The sequence below is a fragment of the Coregonus clupeaformis genome, chromosome 5 (assembly GCF_020615455.1).
Source record: "Coregonus clupeaformis isolate EN_2021a chromosome 5, ASM2061545v1, whole genome shotgun sequence".
NCBI classification, from domain to species: Eukaryota; Metazoa; Chordata; class Actinopteri; order Salmoniformes; family Salmonidae; genus Coregonus; species Coregonus clupeaformis.
The window spans coordinates 473748-493804 of NC_059196.1; the positions used below are offsets into that span (position 1 = coordinate 473748).

The window sequence follows — 20057 nt, forward strand, 5'->3', positions numbered from 1 at the left end:
TTGGGCTGTAAGCACAACCCCCACCTGTGGACGTCGGGCCCTCATACCACCCTCATGGAGTCTGTTTCTGACCGTTTGAGCAGACACATGCACATTTGTGGCCTGCTGGAGGTCATTTTGCAGGGCTCTGGCAGTGCTCCTCCTGCTCCTCCTTGCACAAAGGCGGAGGTAGCAGTCCTGCTGCTGGGTTGTTGCCCTCCTACGGCCTCCTCCACGTCTCCTGATGTACTGGCCTGTCTCCTGGTAGCGCCTCCATGCTCTGGACACTACGCTGACAGACACAGCAAACCTTCTTGCCACAGCTCGCATTGATGTGCCATCCTGGATGAGCTGCACTACCTGAGCCACTTGTGTGGGTTGTAGACTCCGTCTCATGCTACCACTAGAGTGAAAGCACCGCCAGCATTCAAAAGTGACCAAAACATCAGCCAGGAAGCATAGGAACTGAGAAGTGGTCTGCGTTCACCACCTGCAAAACCAGTCCTTTATTGGGGGTGTCTTGCTAATTGCCTATAATTTCCACCTGTTGTCTATTCCATTTGCACAACAGCATGTGAAATGTATTGTCAATCAGTGTTGCTTCCTAAGTGGACAGTTTGATTTCACAGAAGTGTGATTGACTTGGAGTTACATTGTGTTGTTTAAGTGTTCCCTTTATTTTTTTGAGCAGTGTATATATAGAGGCACAATCGGTAACCACTTTGACGATGGCATATTGAAAATGATTTACTTTTAAGCCATCTCTCGAAGGCGCTCTAATGGACTAGTTAAACTTGTCAAATGGGGGGCCACATTCCATGTAGTACATATTTTACTGTTTGACGTGCCACATCATATGCCATTCAGTAATTTTCCAATACATAGATATTAGAAACATGTTTTATAGCAATAATATTTTAATACAAGCCAATTTACAATATCTTGATTTCTGAAAAATCTCTAACGTCCCATAAAAGTCAACTGGAAATGGTTCAACCCGGAGCGTTACAGGAAGTTGTAGCAGCTGCCATGTTTAGCTGCTTTGTTGTAGATTCCTTCTAGGTTTCCTGCAGATTTTAAGTGTTGCAATGGAACCGAGCTGGAGTACATTTTTATTCCAGGTAAGTGTAACATCTGAGTGATAAATTTGGTTAACTACATCTATATGTTACTACATGTGTAATGCGTCGTTGCCTCTGGTGATTTTAAACGTAGATTTCTAGTAGACCTATTCAAGCAAAACAATGGTAGCGTTAGCTAGCTAGCTAATATTGGCTAGCCTATGAGCAATCCGCTAAACAAGCTAACGCTAGCTAGCTAGCTCGCTACATCAAGCCCAGACTTCCAGCTGTGAGGTATGGATGACGCTCGAGAGGGGGAATCTGGTCGGTCTCCCCCCAGTTTTTGTAGAATATTTGTGTTTCGACAGATTTTAGTACAAGTTCGCCAGTGTATGTTTATAAATTGGATTGGCCACCACTTAGCTAAATATAAAAAGCAAGCAAGTTGGCAAAGTGATCATGCCCGCGCGTTGGATAGTTAGAAAGCTAGCTAGCTGTAGCTAGCCTCATAAAGAACGAGAACAATCCCCACCTCCACTCCAGCGGCGAGCCATGCCAACCAGCGAATATATTTGGCTTGAAAAGTGCTTTCATTTTCGCAATCAGTGATTTTGTTTACTTGTTTTGATGCGATTTGAATACTTTTCTACTTTTAGCAAATCGCACTCGTTTACATTCTGGGCACGAGGATGGAGAGGAGGGACCCCACACTGATTCTTAACTTTACCCCCTTTTCCTCGTCCCAAAATATTTAACCGCGGGTTGGAGAAAGAATTCAGACTATGCAGTAAGCTGCTAGCTAATTCTTGCACTACTGATCAGTTTGTAACCCCTCTGCCCTATGTCTGAGATTTGTATTTGGCAGCTTGCAGAGGATATTCACGTTCTTAGTTATCTGCCTTTGGTGCGATGTGAGCTGCAAATCAAGGAATAGGGATAGTCATCAATGGCCATTCAATTTGGCTAATTGAAATCCAAACAAACTTTTATTTTATTTTTTTAAAACAATTTTAATAAGTAAGTACCTGATTAGGGTTGTTCAGGATATATCCAATCTATACATATTCGGAAATCCTAGACAGGGTTACAGCATTCTGAGCAATACACAACTTGCACCTTAAAATGTGTTGCAAAAATGCATTTTCTACCCTTTCTGTCTGTAGAAGGTGAAAATTTGTCTGTGTAAAAACCTAGCCTCTTGTTGCACTATGTCCATTCAGTGGAGTTTTAGTATTTACTGATGTATGCTTGTAACAAGACCTAAAAAGTCCAATAAAACTTTATTGGTCGCATACACATATTTAGCAGATGTTATTGCAGGTTCAGTGAAATGCTTGTTTCTATCTCCAACAGTGAAGTAATACCTAACCATACACAAAAATAAAGGAATTAAGAAATATCAGGGAGAGTAATGTCGGAGTCTGGAATATAATATATGGTGGTGTGTATAGACAGTATATGAATCGAAAAGGTGTACAGCAGTAGCTGTATAGGATGAACCATGACTAGAATACAGTATATACATATGAAGTGGGTAAAACACTATGTAAACATTTATTAAGGTGACCAGTGTTCAACGACTGTCAAGCGTTTCCCAAACTCAGTCCTCAGGACCCCAAGGGCTGCGTTTGTTTTTGCCCTAACTCTACACACTGATTCAAATTATCAAAGCTTGATTTGAATCCGCTGTGTAGTGTTAGGGCAAAAACTGAAACGTGCACCCCTTTGGGTCCTGAGGACTGAGTTTGGGAAACCCTGGACTATGTACATAGGGCAGCATTTAAAATAAAGAGAACTTTAAAAAAACAAGACTGATGAAGGTAGAAAACACGAAAGCAGTCAACTTGCCAAGTACACTACATTCATAGATTGTAGACATTATGTAACCACTGGGAATTCATCCACCAGCAGTCACATGTCGGCTAGATCTTAAAAATAGATCTCTTTCCATCACACCTGAGGGGAATTGCATTTGAGAATCCAGACTATGTAAGCTAGTGTAGACATTTGAAACATCCTCTGTCTGGGTATGGGAAAGCACATCAGTCATAATTTAAGACTCTTTTCTGTTTATTTTCCTGGAATGTGGAACATTAGCATAGGGGGAACAGGCTATTTCTCCTAGTGGACATGTATGTAACTTTTATTGTCCTATCTATCTGGCAACCCAAGATGCATAACGAAATGCAGTGTCAGTTAAATTATTAGATGAATTGGACCCTTGACCCTTATGCTTCACAACATCATCTCAAATGGCATACAATGTAGTGTTCCAATCCCAGGTTAAATGTGAACACTAGTGTTGAAAATGTATGTCCTCAAACCAAGTTGCCACTTGTTTTCTTATTTTTTTCTTCCCTACTCCGCATAATCATATTGCAGCCATAGTGGTAGGCCTATATAGTTCCATTCCCTCAGCACTTGAGAGGTGCAGCTGTTGCCAGTTAATTGCCGCGAGCCAGGGACCCATGATAATGGTTTTATTTTGTGGCTAACAAGGCACAAATACCTGAAGCTGGTGTGATGGAGCAGTGGAGGAAAATGGAAACTAAGTAGTTGTTATTTGAAGGCTCCGTTTGATTCGCTGGTCTTGATGTAGCGTCTAATGAGGCTGTGCGTCACTTGTTATTGTTCTGTAATGTCGGAGGTTATGCTTGGGGGGGTTGTCAAGCTATGCAGCTCTCAATAGTAGTATTCTCGTAATCCTGAATCAGATGAAAATGACTCATTTCTTTTCTCCCGATTTAGGACAATACGTAATGGGTTTTGTTTTACTGTTAATGTTAACATATTATTAACAAGCCCAGTATTTTCCTTTTCTTTTGTATTAGTCTTCTGTAGGTCCCATGGTTCCAGGGAATCCACGTAGGGACTACTACACAGGGATCAGAGTAAGTTAATGTCCTCCACAAAATGTCCCTGTAAAATCAAATACCCCAACTTCCTTTTTCACAGGTTTCTGCACATGAAATGAGCCCCACCCAGCCCTTGAAACATAGATGGAACATAGTGTGTAGTCAAGGTCTTAGTCCTGGTTTCAGGGTTAACACTCAGATCTTGTTGCTTCCCTCATGCAGGTTTGTGCCAGACATTGAGTGTGTTTATCAAGTTTTGTGAGAACACAAGCAATACCAATATATTTTAACTATTACTGTTGTTTCCGGGATCATAAAATAAATTGGGCACTTGTCTGAGCAAATGGCAAGCTGCCTTCTTGGGGCCTGGTTGTCTGATATCTAAACAGATTAACATTGTGGTGAATGAGATTCTCCTCCATCATTGTAAAGCCCTGCCGCCACATCCCTGACTGAATTAACAACAGAACAGGCTGCTTTTATTTGTTGCAGTTTTTTGTTATTTTCCGCACCCCCACTCCATTTCAACACTATTTATTTTGGAATGACCTCAGCCTTCAGAGCGGATTTGTATCAAAATCATCAGAGCAGCGTGAAGGCACAGCGGGTTGCAGCTCACTATGCGTCTGAGTGCTTCGCTGTCTCTCTCTCTCTCTCACGAATAGCTAGAAGAAATGCTAATGGTGGTAAGAATTCCAGTCTGGATCCAACTACAGTGTGGACGGAGGACAAAAAGGGGACTCAACACCCTGTGACTGCACCCTGTTTTTCTCCCATTCCCCAAAGCACGGCTGCCTGTGGTAACTCACTAAGCAGTCTGCAGCGTCCGCCAGCTGAACAGAATCCCCAAATCAGGCAGGACTGGTGTCACAAAGGCCCCCCTGAGGGCCGTAAGTGCATCACTGCTCGGATTTGTGTCCTCTACGGCTCCACAAAAGAGCATAAAGGAACACAATTTGAGATTTTTTTTCGACTCCCCCAGCCCAGACCCCATCCCCTGCCTGCCTGGCTGACCGTATTGGGATGCTTGGCTGAACCTGAAAGCCCAGGGGTCAGCTCTTTAACCTTGTCCTATGGTGATTACTGAAAATAACAAGGTCGTCTCAATCGTGGTGTCTTTGGTCGGCCCGTTGTAAGGTTGCTAGTTACAATGTGAAACTCTATTCACACACCAACCAAAAATATTCATAAACCTCCCTCCCCCACCCATTCTTTGGGGGCTGCCGTGACCAATTGGACAATGCCAGCAGCTGCAGCTGTCCTCTGTACACTGCTCTATTAGCTACCAGTGTTGGCTCATTTTTTTGCTACCTTGTCAGTTTTTGTTACACTACTACACATTTTTCAACCACTACAAAACAGTAGACAATCAGCAACATTTTGGGTAGTGTATGATTATTAGTAGGTCATTATGGAAGAATTTCCTAATTTAGTGTTTGTTCAAGGAAATATTTAAATGTTGTAATGTTTTAATTACGGATGGTTGATGGTTGTAGTAGGTTATATGAGCCTGTTGAAGCCAGTGTGATGAATGTGATTTGAGGGGGTGTAAGTGGTTTGAGAGTATGACGCCTCAACCAGCCTGCGCCCACAGTGCCACTTGAAAGTGGTGTGAAATTGCTCCAAAAGGGATATTTATAGTAGATGTGTAAGCAGTTTATTACAACTCATCCTGAGACACTACAGAAGTTTAATTTCAAATAATTAGCATTGGTAGGTTCTGTTACCGCCATTCAAAACGGCTCTGAATAGTAAAGGGGCTAGTTGCTCATCATTGCAGATGGATACGGTGTTCAGGAGGCGTGACATGGGGAAATGTTGAAGTAGATGAGAAACTACCTGAACTTGTCCAATTGGTCAAAGCATCCATTCTGGACTATTTGTTTACCTAGTGCACCATTTTTGTCAATATAATATAGTTTTGTGGGTAAACAATGGTGGAAAAGGTTCCTTGTGGTGCCAAGGCATGCTCCTCTGTCTTGCATCATATTCAGTTGTAGTTCTGCCGCCACCCATAAGGGCTAATATTTCCCTGAGCACCTGTCCTAAGGCATCCAGTCATATTGTGGGTGATCCTGTGTTGATGTGGTTAGGTATAGTTAACTAACAGACAGGTTGGCCCATGCTAGATGCTGTGCCAGTAAAGCGAGAACTAACCAGCTCAATCACTACAGGAGATCACCTTACATGCAACAGATTTAGATTGAGTGGGCAGGGAGCTCTGTGTGTGTGTGTAGCCTGCTAATTGTGTTTGTAGACTTATGTGTCCATCTCAGAAGGATTCGTTTGAGCAGATCTCGAGCTGCGGCACTTGAGTACTTTGGGTGTACAATGCCAGATTTAGTCATCGTAGTTCAAGAAACTCAAGTTTGTGGAAAAGGTCAAGAGACGTAAATCTACAAAGTGAAACAAACATGTCGATTCGTTGTGTGTATGCAGTTGGTCAGGTGTACTGTATATTGTTCATGTCATATTCTGGCACGACATAACTGACTTTACATCACCCACTGAGCTCAAATCTCAGTTGAAATCCTCTCCTGTGTCTTATTATACTGGAAAAAAATGTCACCGCAACATGTCAAGTGTTGGTCCCATATGTCATGAGCTGAAATAAAAGATCCCAGAAATGTTCCATACGCACAAAAAGCGTATTTCTCTCAAATTTTGTGCACAAATTTGTTTACATCCCTGTTGGTGAGCATTTCAACTTTGCCAAGATAATCCATCCACATGGTATGTGTGGCATATCAAGAAGCTGATTAAACAGCAAGATCATTACACAGGTGCACCTTGTGCTGGGGACAATAAAAGGCCACACTAAAATGTGCAGTTTTGTCACACAACACAATGCCACAGATGTCTCAAGTTTGGAGGGAGCGTGCAATTAGCATGCTGACTGCAGGAATGTCCACCAGAGCTGTAGCCAGATAATTGAATGTTAATTTCTCTACCATAAGCCGCCTCCAACATTTGTTTTAGAGAATTTGGCAGTACGTCCAAGTGGCCTCACAACCGCAGACCACGTGTAACCACGCCAGCCCAGGACCTCCACATCCGGCTTCTTCACCTGCGGGATCATCTGAGACAATTACAACTCATCCAGGCCCACCTATGGCTGCGCCCCTGCCCAGTCATGTGAAATCCATAGATTAGGGCCTAATTTATTTATTTCAATTGACTGATTTCCTTCATATGAACTGAAATTGTTGTGTTGCGTTTATCTTTTTGTTCTGTATAGTTAGTTATATGGCAATTTGAACAGCTGCCTCCTAACCCTTCTCTCTCCTCTCCTAACCCTCGTCTCCTTACCCTCGTCTCTCGCCACATTTGTAAGGGCTGCACTCTTGTTTTTTCTGAGGGGCTCAAATGCCCTGGCTGGAAATGACTCCCTTTCTATTTCTGAGAAATTAATGGCTGTTCCTCTGTTAAAGCCTGTCCTTCCTCTTAGAATGTAACATCCCTGCTGACAGGGCCGGGGTTGTAGTAACTGGGTTGCCTGAATGGCACAGGGGAAGACTTAGAATAATGGCATAAATTGAGCAACCTGTTTTTAAACCTAAAGCCTCAACGTCACCCACAAGACTACCCTAAGATATCACCAGAAAAGCGTTTAAATATTATAGCTTAGTTCATGGAATTCAGCAACAGCATCTGTAAATGGAAGCTGACAACCAATTGGACTCTTCAAAGAAAAGTGAATAAAGTTGTCATACTCTGCTCACTCCTTTTGAAAAATGTGAAGTCCTGTTGATTCTGTTTTACTTTCATCCCCATCACTAGATTACAATTGTAAGCACATCTTGGAAACAGAGGTAGTTCTGCTGACAAGGCAGTCCATTTCAACTCTCTAGAGCAGTCAGAACCCCCCCCCCCATCTCTCCCTGCTACATGCGGATGTAGTAGCTTTGAGGGTGTGTGACTGTCTAGACTGTGTACTGATGTGCTTCTGCATGGCTGTCTTTGTGTTGTCCTTGCAGCAGGCCAATGAAGCCCTGCATCACCAGCACCAGGTGGCCCAGAACAGCTTGCTGCCTCTCCTCCAGTCAGGAGGACCAGAACCTGTGGACCAGAAGCCTGTGATGCCCATCCTCCTGGATCAGAAGCCCCCGGTCAGCGTCGCTGAGCTCCTCAAGGACAATGTGGCCAGTGGGACGGGAGGAGGAGGAGGAGGAGGCGGCGGTGGTCCCGTTGCTGTGGTGAAGAAAGAGCCCAAGTCCAAAACGCCTTTCATCTGCGGCTACTGCAACAAGGCCTTCCGGGACAGTTACCATCTCAGACGGCATGAGTCCTGCCACACGGGCGTCAAGATGGTGTCTCGTCCCAAGAAGACACAGACGGCGCCCACCATGGTGCCCATGATCTCCACCGTGCCGCAGCGTGAGAACAGCGGCGGCCAGCCCTCTTACATCTCCACCATCGCTGGCATCCTCACCACGGCAACCACCTCGGCCTCCACGGGCTCCAGCATCATGTCTCCCACAATGGTGCCCCAGCATCAGCAGCATCAACAACAGCATCATCATCAGCAGCAGCAGAGCCAGCCCAAGAAGCCTGCCAAGCCTGTGAAGAAGAACCACGGCTGTGAGATGTGTGGCAAGGCCTTCCGTGACGTCTACCACCTGAACCGTCACAAGCTGTCCCACTCAGACGAGAAGCCCTTCGAGTGCCCCATCTGCCAGCAGCGCTTTAAGAGAAAGGACCGCATGACCTACCACGTGCGCTCGCACGACGGGGGCGTTCACAAACCTTACATCTGCTCTGTCTGTGGGAAGGGCTTCTCCAGGTGCGTGACGCAGTTCAACTTACTCAAGTTTCCCTTTTCCAGTCCACTTGTCCAAAATGTTGAGTAGTCCAGAATGTTATTGTCCATAGTACATGATATTGTAATTGTCAATGCATTCTGAGAGAGAATTTATTATGTGTAAAGTTGTTTGGAATTTCACATTTCTTACAGTTATCATGGCAGTGTGAAGGGGAACCCCTTTTCACTGCTTCCATTTCAATGGGCCCCAAATATATTTCCTGATTGTGGGGGGAAAGCAAGAGGGGGGGCAATATTACAACTTTCCAAAAGTCGTCTTTATTCAGAATCTGATACAGTTATGTACAGGATACGACTATGTTGTAGAAGAAGAAGAAGCCTAACTGACAGTAAAAAAAAAAAAGCATAAAGTGCTACGAGGGCAGATTGTTTTGTGGGGCTGCACCTGCTGAAGACTGTCAGATGCAGCCCTAGATGAATATGATCTGGATGATGGCATACAAGTCCATGGTGGGCTTGGTTGGGTAAAAACATTCCACTTGAAATTGATATTATTACGTGGTCCTCTGTAGCTCAGCTGGTAGAGCACGGCGCTTGAAACGCCAAGGTAGTGGGTTCGATCCCCGGGACCACCCATACACAAAAATGTATGCACGCATGACTGTAAGTCGCTTTGGATAAAAGCGTCTGCTAAATGGCATATTATATTATTATTATTATTATTATTATTATTATATTCAGTGCAGTAGCCAAAAAATGTGAAGGTGTGATGAATTGTAATTTTGGAAATCCCCACGTGTTGGAATGTAATTGAGTTGAATTGGACTGGTTAATCAGTCTCAATTGATAAGAAGTTAGGAACAATGCTTTGCATACTAGTATGTTTCCACTATGATGCTTTAATAAACATAGCCAGAAGGTATATTATGTACAATTTCCACTTTGAATGAAATTCCCCATGCAAAGAACAAAGGGTGGACTATAATTTAAATGCCTAAAATCACATACCCACGCAGCTTCTGTTCAGACCCTAGTACTGGCTCATGACATGCAAGCAGTGCCCCACCATGTATATAAACAGTATCTGGAGCTTTGCGTGCGTCACATAGTAGTCCCTCGTGTCCCCCCTCTCAGGGATGTCAGCACGGGACAGGGAGACGGCTGCAGGGGCCAGACAGCACCAGAAGAGATGGTCCTGGGTCTCCAGTGTCACTCCTGCAGCTCCCAAGGCCAATGGTAGTGTTCTGACTCACTGACTGGTCTGATTTCTAATCATTGATTTAGCTCCCCTCCCTTTTGTTATTTGTAATGTTGGAGAGTACATGTCTCTTCACCCCAACCCCTTCAGACATCATTAAGTTGTCAGTAAATAGGGCGGTGTGTTTCTGAGCTAAATTATTAGCAACCAGCGACGTGAAGGATATTGTATCATAACTACAGTGACTTGGTAACAAATCGTACTCTTGTGCGGCTAGAGGTGCATGTTCATTTTCACGCTTAGCAGTCCTGAAAAAGGCCATTCCCCTCTTCTTAAACGAAGGAGTGTTGTGTGGGAGAGGAGGGGAGATATGAGCTTTTCAGCTCCACTGCACTCCTGAGGAGATGGGATTGGACTCCTGCTCGCCATCACGAAAAGCTTGCTAGTGAGAAACGGCCTCCTTAGAGACATTTTCAAGCCACCCTCTCCTCCTTTGTTGGAGGGGAATTCTCTGGTTGTGTTTATCCAGTAGCAACATTTCACTAGTACGGCTTAGTGAGGGCAGAGGAGGAGAACTGAGAGACAGACAGCTGTGGTTGCCAGATAATTCTGTCATGTTGTAGAATAGAGTTCTAGCTAGATTTTTGAAATGTGTCAATTTTTTTGGTGTGGCTCAATTTAATAACTCTCTGGTCTTGTTGCAAGAACATAGATTATTACTTTGGGAGAAGGAATGCGTTTGGGAGGGTGTAGTAGAGGATTGATGCGCTAATAGCTTGTGTCCCATGGGTCAAATATGGCCCGCCATGAGACTAACATTCATTACATAAATAAAACATCCACAGTAATAGCCTTCAATATAATTAGCATCATTTAACTATTAAGATATGACAGTGGGTTCGGAGAGAATTTGTCATTTGCCTGCGACCTTTTGTTGGCCCATTTTGTTAATTTAATAATGTGTCAACGGTATAGTAGTGTGTGTGCAGCTACTGTCAGTGTATGGAGTGGATGATAAAACTACCTGTATTGTAGCTACTATACCAGGTTTTAAAATGCCTGTGTTGTTCTGTGTGTCCTCTCTCCCCCTGCAGGCCTGACCATCTAAGCTGTCACGTGAAGCATGTTCATTCCTCAGAGAGACCCTTCAAATGCCAAGTAACGGTAAGAAGCCAGGCATCCTCCTCCGGGACTCCACCCTCCCTGTTTATGTTCACACTCCTATCCCACACATTCACTCCTGGTTTGTTGGATTAAGGATGAGATTATTACGCTATCTCCCAATTGTAAAATAGTATAAAATATTTAATCTCTCATGAGTCTTCAAGATGCAGACATGTCTACAGTGTACACCTTCAAGACAGATTGAGTGAGATTGTATCTCCTCTAATATCCTCCTCATTGTCCCTGTATACCTCCCCAGGCCTGTACCTCTGCTTTCGCCACCAAAGACCGCCTGCGCTCCCACATGATCCGACACGAGGGCAAGGTGACCTGCAACATCTGTGGCAAGATGCTGAGCGCCGCCTACATTACCAGCCACCTGAAGACCCACGGCCAAGCCAGCTTCAACAACCCCTGTAATAAAGGTACGCCACTCTCTCCTCCTCCTCCATCCCTCCCACTCTCCCATCAGCCACACCTATCCTGGGGTCCTCCAGACCTAGGTATTCAATCGTATTTGTTTTCTTAAAATGACTTTAGGTACTTATTCCAATTTGGAAGTCGCTCTGGATAAGAGCGTCTGCTAAATGACTTAAATGTATTCCGTCCCTGTCTTTACGCTGAAAGCACCCCAGGCATTGTTGTTTTGTGGTCTACTATACGCGAAAGGCATGCTCCAAGCACGTTGTCAGGTTTGTCGTCAAGGGTGTGTTCATTCCGAAGATTCTGTTGCTAAACGGTTCTTAAATGGAAGCAAGCTGAATTAAATGTGGAGGGACCTACCTGAATTTGTCCAATAGAAACTCTCGTTTTGATTTCTTTGGTTCTTAAATGTCTAATGGTTTCCGTAATGAATACACCCCAGGTTTCTGTAGTTGTCAGAGTTAAGATTTTTCTCCAGTCACGAAATCATAAGAGTGGAGAGTGACCCATGTCCGGCTGTATTTGATTCCAGTATATTTGGGTCAGGATAAAGAATGTTTAGGAATATGCCTTCTTTATATTGGCCTTTTTCATGGACATTCATCTCCTTCTGTGCAGCACCACAACAAACTGACTTACAGATTCAAATGTACTACACAACAGTCCACAACTGACAAGGACACTGTCCTTACCACTCATTGATGGATTCATATCATGATAATGTCAGTTTTCTGGGGCCCACCCGCAGGCCAGCCCGGTCTGGTTTGCCAGTTGTTTACATGTGTGGTGGGGTTGACAAGTATCTCTGCTGACAGAAATGGATAGCCTGTAGCAAGAAATCTTTTATGAGATGGTCTAAATTTAAAGGGCTTTGCGCGTTCAATTAATTTGACGCACATAGCAAACTAGTACAGCAATATAAGTCATTCAAATGCAATATGTGACCCGACCAAATAAATAAATTTATATCCTCTCATTAAGTGTTGATGGGTCTGTGTGTGCAGTTTTCAGACTGTGGGTATCTTGTTTGTCTGTCAGCTGTTGAAATTGAGGTTTATGATGTCTGCTCTCTTGTTGGTTTGTCAAACTTCCACTCACTTATGGGTGTTAAAGTCCAGTTTGGAAGAATAACATCACTCTGACGCATGTTTCATAGGATTGATCATTCTAAAATAGCAAGGGCTATTGTTCAGCAAACCCTAGTCATTTTACACAATGGGTATGCATACATTATACAACAAATCTAATTTTTGTCCCCACCAGCTACGACGCGCTATAAACATTGTAGTACTTGGTATATGATTGGCTGTTGGTGTATCTAACCCAATGACCTGTGCCCCCCTCACCCCTAAACATTGTAGTACTTGGTATATGATTGGCTGTTGGTGTATCTAACCCAATGACCTGTGCCCCCCTCACCCCTATGCCCTGCTGCAACCCCTGGCACGCAGGCCCGAATGATGCCCTATCCCAATCAGTCCTGTCAATAAATGTAACCCCTATCTGTCTGTATCTCTGAATAGGGCTAAGTGACTGGCAGTGGAACCACCACTCAGGGATACGAAAAGGTAATCTAGTAATTCAAGCTGAAACCCATCCCGATCCCAACCCCTCCAAATTTGTAGCTGTATACTTACTTATGCATTGAAGTGGCCCATTTTCCACTACAGATCTGTCTTCTAGCCTAGCTTGTGTAGTGGTATTCCAACCAAGTCGTTGCAGATGTTTTTGTGTGTTATGGTTATTCAGGTATCAGGGTTTTATTTCATTAAGCCGGATCAATAAGTTAGCTAGCCAAATAACTTTGATAAACCTTAAATTACAACTCAGAAGGTTTAAGTGGAATATGGGTTGTTGAAGGTATTGAGTTAATTATACCATACCATTTCAAGTTGACTATAGTATGAAATAAAGTGTTTCTGAATATTAGCTGAAAGTTAGCTGGCTAGCACATTGATCCTGCTTTTTGAATTGCCCCCTCAGGTGAGTTGACGGTAGGAGAGATCTTAAATAACTCGTTCCAAGTCCTTATGGACATCTCTCGTTTTCAAGGTAGGTTCATAAGAATCCTACCATTGTTTTATCATGTCTAATCATTTTAATGTGTGTGTGTTGCAGTGAATCAAACCTCTGCCCCTCTAACCCTGTGGAGCTTGGGGTTGTCCTAAATGGTTTGTAAGGAACGATCATCCAGCTCATTCTGTCTTTATTTGGCTCCTTCCCTCCCTCTCGTCTTTCCTTCCCTCCCTCTCGTCTTTCCTTCCCTCCCTCTCGTCTTTCCTTCCCTCCCTCTCGTCTTTCCTTCCCTCCCTCTCGTCTTTCCTCAGACTCTAACAACGTGCACAACTCTGGCTCGGCGACGCCCGTCACCAACTCTGCCGCCATCACCTCGGCGATGAACCGCGGCAACGCCAGCAACCCGGTAACCATCGCCGCCCAGATGAACATCACCACCAGCACGGTCAACATCACCTCTCCAATCAACCTGCAGCACCCAGTGACCATCACCGGGCCCATGAATATAGCCCACCCTGTGGCCATCACCTCTGGGATGCCCATGAATATAACCGGGCCGCTCAACATCGCCATGCGGCCCATGGATAGCATGCCTTTTCTCTCCCAGGTCCTGCCTTCCTCCCCTCCCTGGTAGTAACCCCTTCCCTGGCCCCTGGTTAGCATCTCTTTATGAACCCCTCCCACCTCTCTCCTTCTACCCCCAAACCTCCTCTTCCTCCCTTACTTTAGCAGACCTTCCTCCTTACCAGGAGTACTATAGATGATGTTGTAGAGCTGAGGTGTAGTATGGGGGGCTAGCTGGACGCTGTACCCGTCTGTCTGCAGCATGATGAGAGGTGGACTGCCAGCCCCTGTAGATGCGGCCAGCCCCTGTAGATGCGGGTGCATTTGATTTTCCTTTTAACCGCCGGTAGGAGGACAGTCCTGGAAGTCATGTGAAGTCTCAAAAGGAGGAATGGAGCTTTTGAATGATGCACCAAGTGGATGCCTGACGTAAACAAACTACGAGTTATGCCTCGCCTCTTGCGTCAGAACATACCTGCACATTTGGCATTGGAATGAAACTGTAACAGAAATGTATTGCTGGTATTAATGTTTTTAAATGCTTTCTTACAGAGCAGATGGTTTTTATATTTGTTTTCCTTTGTTATTATTATTATAGCCTGCTAATCAGTATTTAATAGTTGTATGCATTGTAAGGAGTTAAGTACAGCAAAAGGGACAAAGGCTACCATTTTGCAGGAGGGTGATTTTTCTGGAGAGAAAAAAGGTTTCAAAGGCACCACAGTTGTATCTTAGGCCAATGCCTTGGACTACATAAGGTCTCTCCCAGGTCCTAACGCCATTCTTTGTACATCTCTGGAAAACGGTCACTCCTCACTGCTGGATACTGTAAACATATACATGGTTTTTGTTTTGTTTTTGGAATAGTTGTAAGGTGTGTTTTAGATGACTTCACGAAGTAGCCGGAGGACATTACAGTGGTAATGTTACAGGAACACAAGGAGGAAATGTCTGGCACTGAAGGCATATCCCTGGGTTAATGTCCTGAAAACCGCAGTATTATCAAGGATCAAAATGGTTAGTGTTGGCTGAGAGCCTTGTTAATGTAGAGGCTACCAGAGCCACCTAGTGGCAGAGTAGACACTATGCTGAAAAAGCGGTCCCAAAGTTCACCTTTAAAAAAATAAAAAAATATTGTGAATTTAGTTATGTTGGGAGAGGTTTTGATAGGGCCATTTTATCCCCCTCTATTTTTTGTATTGCAAGTTTAGATCCTATAAGTATGAACTTCTACTCAGGAACCTTACTGAGAGTAGCCCAGTCTTTTGACGAGTAAAAGGATGAAATCAAGTTGAACACGCAACCTTTCTTGACCTTTTACCCTTTCTTTGTAAATATTAAAACACAACATTATTTTGTCTTTGCCTGTCTTAAAAAAAATAATTTAAAAAAAGTATCCTTCAATACAGGTCAGAGCTGCAATTACTTTATCATTGTCGATACGGCCGTCCATTGGACTACTTTTGCATAGTTTACTTCCAAGGTTAGTTTGAGGTTTTTCTGTCTCCTGAGGTCCTTTTTGTTATATTACTCTAGAATCAAAACTGCCATGCCCTGAAAGAGAATGGAAGCAGAGACTAGAGGCTGTATCCACTGTGTGTCCTATTAGGGTCAAAGGGTATGGGTCAAGGGTCACAGGTCTGCTTCCTTCCCCAGCCCAGTGCCTACTGGCTCTGCCTGGGCCTACAGTGGGGGAAAAAAGTTTAGTCAGCCATCAATTGTGCAAGTTCTCCCACTTAAAAAGATGAGAGAGGCCTGTAATTTTCATCATAGGTACACGTCAACTATGACAGACAAAATGAGGGAAAAAAATCCAGAAAATCACATTGTAGGATTTTTAATGAATTTATTTGCAAATGATGGTGGTAAATAAGTATTTGGTCAATAACAAAAGTTTCTCAATACATTGTTATATACCCTTTGTTGGCAATGACACAGGTCAAACGTTTTCTGTAAGTCTTCAAGGTTTTCACACACTGTTGCTGGTATTTGGCCCATTCCTCCATGCAGGTCTCCTCTAGAGCAGTGATGTTTTGGGGCTGTCGCTGGGCAACACGGACTTTCAACTCCCTCCAAAGATTTTCTATGGGGTTGAGATCTGGAGACTGGCTAGGCCACTCCAGGACCTTGAAATGCTTCTTACGAAGCCACTCCTTCGTTGCCCGGGCAGTGTGTTTGGGATCATTGTCATGCTGAAAGACCCAGCCACGTTTCATCTTCAATGCCCTTGCTGATGGAAGGAGGTTTTCACTCAAAATCTCACGATACATGGCTCCATTCATTCTTTCCTTTACACGGATCAGTCGTCCTGGTCCCTTTGCAGAAAAAACAGCCCCAAAGCATGATGTTTCCACCCCCATGCTTCACAGTAGGTATGGTGTTCTTTGGATGCAACTCAGCATTCTTTGTCCTCCAAACACGACGAGTTGAGTTTTTACCAAAAGTTATATTTTGGTTTCATCTGACCATATGACATTCTCCCAATCCTCTTCTGGATCATCCAAATGCACTCTAGCAAACTTCAGACGGGCCTGGACATCTACTGGCTTAAGCAGGGGGACACGTCTGGCACTGCAGGATTTGAGTCCCTGGCGGCGTAGTGTGTTACTGATGGTAGGCTTTGTTACTTTGGTCCCAGCTCTCTGCAGGTCATTCACTAGGTCCCCCGTGTGGTTCTGGGATTTTGCTCACCGTTCTTGTGATCATTTTGACCCCACGGGGTGAGATCTTGCGTGGAGCCCCAGATCGAGGGAGATTATCAGTGGTCTTGTATGTCTTCCATTTCCTAATAATTGCTCCCACAGTTGATTTCTTCAAACCAAGCTGCTTACCTATTGCAGATGCAGTCTTCCCAGCCTGGTGCAGGTCTACAATTTTGTTTCTGGTGTCCTTTGACAGCTCTTTGGTCTTGGCCATAGTGGAGTTTGGAGTGTGACTGTTTGAGGTTGTGGACAGGTGTCTTTTATACTGATAACAAGTTCAAACAGGTGCCATTAATACAGGTGACAGAGGAGCCTCTTAAAGAAGAAGTTACAGGTCTGTGAGAGCCAGAAATCTTGCTTGTTTGTAGGTGACCAAATACTTATTTTCCACCATAATTTGCAAATAAATTCATTAAAAATCCTACAATGTGATTTTCTGGATTTTTTTTTCTCAATTTGTCTGTCATAGTTGACGTGTACCTATGATGAACATTACAGGCCTCTCATCTTTTTAAGTGGGAAAACTTGCACAATTGGTGGCTGACTAAATACTTTTTTCCCCCACTGTATGTTCAGTACACAAGCCTCTCCCTCAACTGGCAGGAACTCTTAGAAGCACGTGGCGCTGACACAGCACAGATGTGACACATTGGCCAAAAATCAGTCTGTATGGGTTTGATAGGAAAAGGCGGTGCGTTCTAACATCAAACTGGTGGATGCTCTTCAGAGACTTCTCCCCTCGTGGGTGGCCTCGCCTTCCCTGTGTCTCTGTCTTGGGAACGGCAAGGTGTTTGAGGCCTTTGATAGTATTGCATGCATGCCAACACAGTGCCCCAAGGGAATTGCTCAAATCTGAAATGGAATGGCATTGTGGTCTTGTTGCCATTTGGATTCCCTTTCCATTGATCTCTCATCGATGTTGCATGTGGACATCTGAGGTCGTCCAAGTTTGGATTTAGTTAGAAAAAACTGTCATTAGAAGGTTAGTGACTTGACTTGACTTTTTTTTTTTTTTTACTGAAAGAAAACACTACAAAAAAAAATAGTTTTGAAGTATTTGTGTGTCATTTGTCATTCTGCAGTGGCCGTAAATAGTGTGCCTAAACTGCATTGCAACAAGACTATTCCACACCTACTTCCTCTTCTAGATGTGATGGACATAGACTTTAGACACTAGTGCCCAAAAGCCTGTTTTAGCATGGCCAGCGCCAATGAGGACTTTCTGAAGTAGTCAACTGGGTGGGACTTCCTATGGGTTAAGGAGGGATCAGCCAATCAATTATACTTATGAGCAAACATTCCATAGCTGCAGGTGGCAGTAAATAGCCAACCTTGGCTTCATACCTGTTCAAACAACACACTCCAGGTGGCATTATGCACCCTTTTAGTTTGCCAACTCATAGAAGTAGTAGAAGAAAACTGACTATTTCAAAATGGAGATGGCCTCAATGGTGCTTCCTGTGCTCTCGCAGATGCCATAATGTCTATGGTGATGGACTTGTTTTGTGATGGCAGCATTAACTGTTCAGATGGCTAAGAGCTAGACAGCCCCCTCAACCAAATTGAAATGTGATTTTTTTATGTTTTAAGTATCATCTACATAGAATTAAGTGTTTTGTAAGCAACATTCTAAACTGTTATCAACATATTTGAGAATATGGTCTGTAATTTTTTAAAGGGCCATTAAGCCTATGCGCCATCAGTTTCTTTTTAACCAAATGCTTTTCATTTGTTTGCAACGACACTAGAAAAAATGAAATGCAATGATGGTTTTGGTCTTAACTTTGATTTTGGAAGAGAAAAGTTGGGCTGATCTTTCTGAAGTTTTTCTCAATGAATTGGGAGATCTTGGAGCCCTGTGAAGGCTGATGAATGTATATCTTTGTACAAAACCATTTAGTTCAGAGGACATGTTAGTTATGATAGACACATGCAAGGAAAAAAAAACTAGATAACCTTTTATAAATCTTTTTGTATTAGAACATTAACAATGGTAATTTTGTATATACGAAGACTAGGCTTTCTGATTAGCAGAAAGGTAAAACATTCCTACCTTTTTTTTTCTTTCTTTTTTTTGTCAAGAATAATTGTAAACATATGCGCAATGTTTTTATGTGCCTTTTTATTTGGGTTGTCTAAATAAAAGAACTATAAAACATGATTGTGGACTGTCCATGCTGAGTCTCAGTGTAGGAAGGACAGAGTTAACATTTGGCTCACCCAACACTTCCTAAAAGGTCTCTCTAACTCTTTCTCTCTTTCCTCCTACCCCGCAGGTGTCTACACTGCCTGACTCACAGTTGGCATGCTATTGGAGTATGGTGTAATGATAAGTGCCTCTGTGACTGTTTGCATATTGAGAGGATTTGGGGTGTATTGTGCCAAACCATGCTCTGTATGAAAACAATTGTTTTTTGTTTTTTTGTTTTCACTCATTTTATTAGTATCAATTAAACTTGGAAACTTGGATGGGGTGTCTCAGCCTGTTTTGTTTGTGTGAACTGTACACAATATTCAATCTATTTTCTCACATCTTCACACGTCTGTTGGCGCCTTTTTGCAGTCCAGACTTCAGTTCTTACTATTAATGTCAGTGTAATCTGGTTCAGTGCACATTTAGCCTGGGGATGAGGTTCGTGTCAGTGCGGATCCAAGTAATTTAGAAGGTAAGGATAAACATGGCTGAAGAGGAAGGAGTGGGGACTTCACACACACTCACCGGCCAGTTTTAGGTACACCACCCTGTTCATGAAAATGGATGATTGCTCCGATAGGGAGTTTGTGGTTATATACACAGTACCAGTCAAAAGTTTGTACACCTACTCATTCACAGGTTTTTATTTTTTTACTATTTTCTACATTGTAGAATAATAGTGAATACATCAAAACTATGAAATAACACATATGGAATCATGTAACCAAAAAAAGTGTTAAACAAATCAATATATTTTATATTTGAGATTCTTCAAAGTAGCCACCTTTTGCCTTGACTGCTTTGCACACTCTTGGCAATCTCTCAACCAGTTTCATGAGGTAGTCACCTGGAATGCATTTCAGTTAACAGGTGTGCCTTGTTAAATTGTGTAATTTATTTCCTTCTTAATGCGTTTGAGCCAATCAGTTGTGTTGTGACAAGTTGGGGGTGGTATACAGAAGATAGCCCTATTATGGCAAGAACAGCTCAAATAAGCAAAGAGAAATGACAGTCCATCATTACTTTTAAGGCATGAAGGTCAGTCAATCCTGAACATTTCAATAACTTTGAAAGTTTCTTCAAGTGCAGTCGCAAAAACCATCAAGCACTATGATGAAACTGGCTCTCATGAGGACCGC

At 43.3% G+C, this 20057-nt stretch overlaps 1 protein-coding gene across 5 annotated transcripts; it reads left to right on the top strand.

Moving 5' to 3' along the window:
• Window positions 1-894: 894 nt before the first annotated feature.
• LOC121558031 (vascular endothelial zinc finger 1-like) lies at window positions 895-15382 on the top strand. Of its 5 annotated transcripts, XM_041871512.2 has the most exons (8): window positions 905-1100; window positions 3872-3931; window positions 7873-8678; window positions 10950-11019; window positions 11279-11444; window positions 12966-13010; window positions 13426-13494; window positions 13770-15382. In XM_041871512.2, exons 1-8 carry the CDS (start codon window positions 1068-1070, stop codon window positions 14090-14092), a joined length of 1572 nt encoding a protein of 523 aa, XP_041727446.2. In that variant the 5' UTR covers window positions 905-1067; the 3' UTR covers window positions 14093-15382. The 5 variants fall into 5 exon arrangements, with proteins under 5 accessions (XP_041727452.2, XP_041727446.2, XP_041727472.2 ...); XM_041871518.2 differs by lacking the exon at window positions 3872-3931 and having other exon boundaries at window positions 895-1100; XM_041871525.2 differs by lacking the exon at window positions 13426-13494 and having other exon boundaries at window positions 913-1100.
• Window positions 15383-20057: the final 4675 nt, after the last annotated feature.